Source organism: Otolemur garnettii, unplaced genomic scaffold, assembly GCF_000181295.1.
Source record: "Otolemur garnettii isolate 467f Iridium unplaced genomic scaffold, OtoGar3 scaffold00021, whole genome shotgun sequence".
Taxonomy (NCBI): domain Eukaryota; kingdom Metazoa; phylum Chordata; class Mammalia; order Primates; family Galagidae; genus Otolemur; species Otolemur garnettii.
In genome coordinates, this window is record NW_003852416.1 from 25,196,130 (window position 1) to 25,204,900 (window position 8,771).

Consider the following 8,771-nt stretch of genomic DNA (forward strand, 5'->3'; position numbering starts at 1 on the left):
AAAAAAAAAAAAAAAAAAAAAAAAAAACCTTATGTGCTCAGGATTGGCAGCAATGCATAGGTTTTAAAGATGCACCATGGACTTGTAGTATAGAACAAGTAAATGGGTTGGCCTCTAAGTAAGCAGTGTCTGCCTGGGGTTGGGGTGAGGACAAAAGGTGAGAGATACAAGAGTGAATTGTGGGCGGCGCCTGTGGCTCAGTGAGTAGGGTGCTGGCCCCATACACCGAGGGTGGCAGGTTCGAACCCGGCCCTGGCCAAACTGCAACAAAAAAATAGCTGGGCATTGTGGCGGGCACCTGTAGTCTCAGCTACTCGGGAGGCTGAGGCAAGAGAATTGCCTAAGCCCAAGAGCTGGAGGTTGCTGTGAGTTTTGACTTCATAGCACTCTACCGAGGGTGACAAAGTGAGACTCTGTTTCTAAAAAAAAAAAAAAAAAAAAAGTGAATTGTGCAGAAAACGGCAGATAATTCATTAGCAGAAATTGTGCCTGAACCCATTCATTTTTATGCAGTAAGTGGTGTCTGATCTGGTTGTATGGTCTCTGGGGGAGAAAGCTGGCAGAGGGATTTCCATTGAACTCATGGGTCTGTTCCTTTGGAGGTGAGTATGAATTTTTTTTTTTTTTTAAGAAATTGAAGCTGGCTCCAATATGAAATGATTCTGATGGAATTTGACAGCCAGGAGTAAATTAGAATAGACAAGAGTTGTATAGTGGGTTAAGTGGGTGGACTCTGGGGCCTGCTGCGGCCTGCCGCTCACCAGCTGTGCCACGTCAGGCAAGCTACTTAACCCCTGTTTCTACATTTCCTCATCGGTAATGATGCAGATAACATTGCCTGCCTGCCTAATAGCATCATGTGACGATTGGTAAATTAACCCTTGCTGAACACTTAGACGTGCTTGGCACATAATAAACACTCATTAGCTGATGGTTATTATGATTATGGTAAATAGTATGTGGCAAGGATTAGCATTTACCATTCAAGACAGGAACTACCCCGTGTTAGAGGCACAGGCCTTTTTTCTTTGGCTCTTGTCAGTTGTGTATTATGATTTGTGTATTTTATAAAGGAAGAGGTTGCTGGGCCCTGACTCAATATAGAGCAGTGGGGTGACAGTCCTGTGTCTTATGCATCTGGCAGTAGCAGGAGTCCATGACAGTCTAGCTCTTGCATAGAAGGCTCCAGCAGACAGGTCTCCTTAATTCTGGATTTCTCTTTGGTTCCCACAGTTGAGTTTGGAGCCTGGGCTTGTGGCATTGTCCTAAAGCAAAAAGGAATAGAATTTGAATGGGGGAGCCTTTTAATTTGAGGCTCAGCCTTTAGCTGTGTGAACTTGAACCAGTCACAGCTTCTCTGAATCTGTTTCTTCATCTGTGGAGTTATCTGTTACTGTGATTGTGAGGTCATCATAATTATTATCTCGAATAGGAGATGGTATGGGAAGGTGCTTTGTTGAAGGCAAATCCTATAATTTGTTTAAATCTTTTTTTTTTCCCAAAAAGAGATGGCATATAAAAGAATGTGGCCTTAATTTGTTTATGTGTGATTCTGTCCAAGTCCCATTTGATGATTTTGTCTTGTAACTTTCGGAGATTTCCTTTAACTTCCCATCAATTTAGCTTATAACAAGAAAAGAAATTAGACTGAAGGATAGGATGACCAGGTCTTGCTTACTCAGGCTTGAGGATCTAAAGACTGGTTCTAGCTTGTCCCAGACCTGTATACTTAGCAGAAGTGCCTCACCCACAAAACGGTTTGAACCAAATGCTGGAAATTCCAGACTTCTTAGCAGTTCAACATAGGAAGGTAAAAAGATACCTCTATTTTATCTTCTCACCTTTCCCCCAATCTCATTGTTTGAGTTTTGTCAGTTCCAAAGATAGCAATGTTAAGGGAAATGATTATTTGATTTATGGGATAAAAATAGTTTTGATTTTTTTTTTTTTAGAAATATTCACTTTAAAGGATAAAATGAAGCAGCCTGATTACATATTTAAGAACACTAGATGCTTTAGATTCAATCACCTGTTGGACAGATATTCTTTGAGCCCCTGCTGTGTGCCAGTCACTGTGCTGGGGCCTGAGGAAGCCACAGCACAGAAGGCAGATACAGTCCAGCTCTTATATGCCTTGGTGTTTAGTAGGCCTTTTGACATTAAGCAAGTAAATCTACCAAATAGGTTTATGAACATAATGTGACCAGTGTCATGAAGAAGAACCAAGTGTATTAAATAAATGGCAAGAGGATATAACATAGATTGGAGGTCAGGGAAAGAAGGACTTTCTGGGGAGGGCCATTTAAACTGAGACCTGAATGATGAGATATTAATCAGGTAGCTAACCAAGTGCAAAGGTCCTGAGGCAGAAAAGAACTATGAGGGCCTAGTAACTGGAGCCCAGTGGGGAAGTGGCATGGTGAGGGTGGGGAAGGTAGCCCCAGATTTAGGGTCTTGTTAAAGAGCATAGACTTTATCCTAAGGGAACTGTTCTTCAACATTTCTAGATTTGGTTGTGATAAATGAGTTTGATCAGGCATTATCCTCTTTGATTCAGGCTGCTCTCTTTGAAGAGTTTGCCAATATAAAACCATTGCTAATTCTAAATAACGTGATGCTCAGGATCATTTTAAAAAATGAACTTGCACCGTCCTTTAGAAAAAGTGAAATAGGCTTGGCATAGTGACTTATGCTTGTAGTCCTAGCTACTTGGAGGCTGAGGTGGGAGGATCACTTGAGCCCAGCAGTTCAAGGCTACAGTGAGCTATGGTTGTGCCATTATACTCCAGCCTGGATAACAGTGAAACCCTGTATCTAAATTAAAAAAAAAAAGGAAAAGTGAAATACATATGAATATGCGGTCTGACAAGTGCACAAACTCAGGCTAGAAAAAGTGCCACCTACCTCATTGCTGAATATGACTATGGTCACCTTTGAAGTACTCTCCTTGGGAAACTATATACCGATGCCAGCGCCTACTCCACCCTTCAAAGCAATTTTGGAACTCTTTTTCTGGAATGACCATCAGAACTGTTATCATACAGCACACGAAAACATGCAAGAACAGTGGTGAATGCCACTCAGCAAGAAACTGCCACACGGCTGTGAGACACTGATGTATCAAGGTTATGATACTCATTGAGTTGTTTATACAGTGGGGCCAATGTAAGTGCATGGTGGCAAGTTCATGAACTTACTTGTTGGACCTCATATATGAAGATGCCAGATCAAACTTCTCAGGAGGTCAGAAAATGAGAGGAATGGGTTTCACTGTGTGCACTGGGTGATGAGGAAGCCGCCTCCCTAGTGTAGACTGAGATGCCGTGGCTGCCAAAGGAGAAGGACAGCATGTTGGATGAAGGGCCTTTCATTTTCTAAAAGCCAGATCTCTGGTAAACAGATGATGGGAAAGCCAGAAAGGAAGGTTAGGAGGTCAAGATCTCTGTCCTGGTTTCCACATCCTGCCACATTCTAAGAGAGTTTTGCCTAATAAAGTCATAGCATGTCTGAGCCGGAAGGGACCTCAAGGATCAGCTATCCATTCCTCATTTAATGCGTCAGGGTGCTGATGGGGGGATGGACCATGACAGCCCTACCACACCAGCCACCCCCAGGGGTTAGCCTTTCAGTTTGGTGAGGGAAACTATAGCTGCTGAAAACTGCAGCAGATGTGGAGGCTTAGGGCCTGGTCTATCCAGGACACATGAAGGACTAGTTATCTGTCATTCATCCTTAAGACTCCCAGGTGTTCACAAAATCTTTCTCAGTTAGGTCCCAGGAGTCAGGAGCCTTCTCCAGGGGAGGCCAGAGCCCCATGGAAACTGGGAGTCTAGGGGTGTAATTGCCACTTTACTCCTGGGGGACTTGGAAGTCCCATTTAGGAAGGTCTATTCATGTTTTTTTTTTTTTTTTTTTAAAGTCGTGGATTTACCCAGGGTTGATGATAGTAATATTTTTAATATACCTTGGTCTAGAAAATACCTAATAGCAAAAAATTACTCTGAGGTTAGCACTACTTGAGAATAAGTTGAGACTTTGTTCATCAAAATAGCATCTAGTTGTACATGTGTGTGGGAGACATGGTATTTATTCAGTGCACACGTAATGCTCAGCAGGCAGATGAATCTGAGGACCTATTGGAATCATTGACTATCCTCCCCTCAAGCATCTCTGGGCTATAAATTTGGAACCACTGGTTTTAGAAGAGAAAACCAGCCGCCTAACCATTCTGGGGGATAAATGAGCCAGTATGTGCCCATATTTTTACATATTTAAAAATATTTTTCATTGCTCTTAAATTTTTTAAATTAAAAATTAAGTTTTATCATAAAAAACAAACACATTACAAAGGTGTATAACATAATTTAGTGTGTGGTGTTCCAGTTTTCTTCTATACATAACATATAATGACATATATTGATTATTAAGATTTTTATTTCTTTATTTTAAAAAATTTTTTTAGGTTTTTTTTTTTTGAGACAGAGCCTCAAGCTGTCCCCCTGGGTAGAGTGCTGTGGCATCTCAGCTCACAGCAACCTCCAACTCCTGGGCTCAAGCGAGTCTCCTGCCTCAGCCTCCCAAGTAGCTGGGGACTACAGGCGCCTGCCACAATGCCTGGCTATTTGGTTGCAGCTGTCATTGTTGTTTGGCAGGCCCGGGCTGGATCCGAACCCATCGCCTTAGGTGTATGTGGCTGGGGCTTTAGCCATAGGCACCAGGCCAATTTTTTAGTTTTTGAGATAACAGTCTCATTCTGTTGTCCTGGGTACAGTGCCATGGCATCATCATAGCTCACAGCAACTTTAAATCCTTAGGCTCAAGTGGTACTCTTGCCTCAGCCTCCCATGTAGCTGGGATTGTAGGCACCCACTACAATGCCTAGTTATTTTTATTTTTATTTTTAATTCTATTTTCACTAGAGATAGGGTCTTGCTCTTCCTCAGGCTGGTCTCTAACTTAGAAGCTCAAGCAGTCACCTGCTTCAGCCGCCCAGAGAGCTAGAAGTACAGACATGAGCCACCACGCCTGGCTGTTAAGATTTTTATAGAAATAGGATGTTATTGCACATAATGTTCTCTCAATGTATGTGTATTTTATTTTTTAATGCAGTTGGTAACTTATTTTAGGAGAGCAACAAGGTTCAGTAGGAAGAACAGTGGGGTGAGGCTCAGAGTATATTACTGAGTCCTGGCTAGTACTATAATCATATACTATTTGGGTGATTCTGAGTAAGTCACAGATCTTTTTAAACTTCAATTTTCTGGTCTCTGAAATGGGCACTGATATTTGTCCTTCTTTCTCACAAGGTGGTTGTGAGGAACCTATGAGATCTTGTAAAATTTCACTCTTTGTAAACAATAATGTATTACACAAATGTGTGTATTGAAGATTATTATTTAAAGTTATGATTTCAACCTTCTTTTCTTTTTAAAATGCTTTGGTTCATGTCTGTGAATGCTTAACCTGATGGCAACTTTCTCGGTGGTTTCCTTGGAGCCAAATAGTAACCAGCCTTTTCTCCCCCTTTCTCTAGGTTACTCCCGGAAGCAAGGCTGCTACAGCTAATTTATGCATCGGAGATGTAATCACAGCCATTGATGGGGAAAATACCAGCAATATGACACACTTGGAAGCTCAGAACAAAATCAAAGGCTGCACAGACAACATGACCCTCACGGTAGTGAGGTGAGGCCAATGGAAATGTTTGTTCCTTTTCTATTCCCCGGAAGCTGCTAGTGGGCAGGACTGCCTTCCCTAGTTCAGAATCCCCCATTCCCTAGCTCGGAGCCAGCATACTGGAGGCATGCAGAAGTTCTGTGGAATTGTTATTTCAGTTTGCCTGTTTTCCTCCTTAATGTTCAAAGCACTTCTTATAGTGCACGCTTCTTTCTTTAACACAATATGCATTTTCACTTGATCCAACACAGCTAACCAAAATGAGTAAGTGAAATGAGCTAAACATGGTCAGGTAAAATGAAATAAAAAGTTCTTCCTGGCAACTATTGAGACTCTCCTTAGGATGCTGTTCCCAAGCTGTACTGAGCAGTGGCTACCATGCCAGCAGATTGCAATACAGAGAAAGCCTTCAGCACATTAGCTGAGGCGCTGAGTGTGGTTTTAGTACACTACACGAAAGGGGAGCTGGGGCTGAATAGAATGAGGAGAGCGCCTGGGAGTTGTAATTAGGGTAGAGTTTCCACTTCTTTTATTTAGTCTTAGAAGGGGTCCTGCTAGGACAGGATTTCAGGAAATGATTTTGTTCAGCCTTCAATGACTCCCTATTTCCTGTTGAATAGAGTTCAGATTTTTCATTCTGATCATCTATTACCCTGCCTTTAATATCTCACTAACCTTAGCTGCCCACAACCCTTTGTTCAGATCTCAGATGACAAGTACGTTCATCATTTTCTTCTGCCTGTGCCACAGGATCGGCGGGGGGACTAAGTGTGGGAAAGTAGGTCAAAATATTTTGTATGCTTCAGAGCCCTACCCCAAAAGAGGTGCACAATGTCATTACCACCCCTTGAAAAAGGGCATTTATCCTTCTCCATGTCTATCTGAGTTCAAATCCTCTCCTTCCTGCCCTACTTTAAGACATTCATTTGTTCATTGACTAATCGATTTTTGATTCATTTATCAATAAATTGAACAGGTATATTTTGTGTATATCTGGCTAGATACAAAGATAAGTCTTGATGTTCTCAGCAAGGGAAGAAACAGCTATGCTAATAGAAACTGAGACTACATTGTGTGATTGGTACAAAGAATATCCTTTCCATGCACCAAAAAGGAGTCATCACTTCTGGGCCAAATACATTTCACAAATAAGTTGTTTGTTTGACCTCAGTTGTTTGTTTGAAGCACATTGGACTGAGATAGAGGAGAAGCCCATTCCATCCTGAGCAGAGGTGGGGCAGCGTGAGGTGTGCTCGGGAACACAGGAGGAGGCCCTGCTGCTGGTGTGTAGTGAAGAAGCCACCCAAAGTATAGTGAGGGAGGCTGAGGCTGGAGGAAGTCAGGGCAGTTTGGGGAGCCCTGTGTTGTGGGCTGTGTGTGGGGAGATGGGGGACATGGACATCATCAGATTGGGGCTTTCAAAAGATTACTCAGATAGCAAGTGGAGGGTGAGGCTGATGGCGCCATGCTAATTCAGAAGCTGATAGTCTGGGGAAGGGGACATTTTCCCAGTTTGTTTTTAGTTATGTATTATTTATTTAACATGAATGAAACAACGGCTTTGTTAATCTGTTGCAGATCTGAACAAAAGATCTGGTCTCCTCTGGTGACAGAGGAAGGGAAACGTCATCCATACAAGATGAATCTGGCATCTGAACCCCAGGTGGGTATGCCCATCACTGCCACTGCTCTCACCACTCTGTGCTTTCCTGCTTGTGACATTGTTCAGCACAGTCCCATTTTTCTTGCCTAGAAGCCTGGGGATAAGGCAAGGAAAGCCCTCCATAGTCACTGCTGGGATCTGGCTGTTGTTTAGTCCTTCCCGTAAGGGAACTGTAGGAGGAAAGGGCTGGAAAACCCCAGGGCAGTGACGCTGTGGCCTGGGCTGGAAGTATAGGGGGTAGGGAGGTGATGAGGGAAGCCAGAAGAAGCCTTCCTGTGTTGAAAAGCGTTGGCAGGATCATGGCACAGTCAGGGAGCTAACTCCTCTCACTGTGGATTTCAGATGCAAACTAGTCATGCCAGGGTTGAAAATAAGTTTAGATCCTGAGACCTAGTGCCTAGCAGAAATGAGGGGGAATTTGATAGTAAGCCCTGCCGCTCCCTTCTGTATCCCCCTATCTGGTTTCCATGCCTTGAGGTTGAAATCTCTACTTCTGTTACAGTGAAACTTGTGGTGAGACTTTAAAATTACTAAAATGAAGTGTCAATTAATGTTGAAAAATGTGGTAGGTAGTCATGTGCAGTTTGTCAGCCAGATAGAATTTCCCAAGGTAGTAGACTAATTTCATGTTTGCAAATAAATCTCTCAGAAGTTATAGGTGATTTTATTTCTTCCTATAAATAAGACTTATTTGCAGCTCCTAAATTATCTACAACGAGTAGTATTCTTTTTGAAATAAGAGAAGCGACCTTACTGTTTAGAACATCTTTGTAAAATTCCTCATACTTAAATATGCTACACGAGTATATGTCTGTTGGATACATATTAATGACAATAAGTATATTGATAATGGCTTTTGAAAATTTTAGCCTGGTTTGTGATTGTTATACATTTAACCCCAGTTGAAGATTTGAAATTTAATTTTTTTCTAGATTTGGGACAGCATTTAGTTTTTATGGTGAATCAAAATATAACCAAAAGACAACCTGTTGTTAGCTATCTTTTATGCTTAAAATAGAAACTTGATTGAAATTGAACTCACTTGGTACATTAGTGTCTGTAATTGAGTGGTTTGGCTATAAGTCATATTTCTCAAATATCTTCCAAGAAAATCTCAGAAATGCAGTCATACAAAATTATTTCCATTAAGATAATAGAAATCATACTTAATCCCAAGATTAAGGATTATTTTGCACATGCCATTTCAAAACTGACATGGATAAATTATTCTATACAACTCCTATTAGGAAAGTTTATAAAATGGCACTCTGTCTATAAACTGGCAGATGTGCAAACTAATTTAAGACACGCCACAGTTAATTTCAGTCACCCTAGGAATTCTCAGCCATGTCATTATACTTGCTATAAATGCTAAATTTTTATGTGTTAGATTTTCATATATATATGTGTATATATATATTTTTTTTTTTTT

At 41.4% G+C, this 8,771-nt stretch overlaps 1 protein-coding gene across 1 annotated transcript in view; it reads left to right on the top strand.

Annotated features, from left to right (window-relative positions):
* The window catches only part of PDLIM1 (PDZ and LIM domain 1), a 49,830-nt gene that overhangs the window by 15,739 nt on the left and 25,320 nt on the right, over positions 1 to 8,771 (top strand). The window contains exons 2-3 of the mRNA XM_003787316.2: positions 5,534 to 5,685; positions 7,255 to 7,339. Of these exons, the coding sequence (XP_003787364.1) occupies positions 5,534 to 5,685; positions 7,255 to 7,339 (237 nt within the window). The remainder of the gene's footprint in view (positions 1 to 5,533; positions 5,686 to 7,254; positions 7,340 to 8,771) is intronic.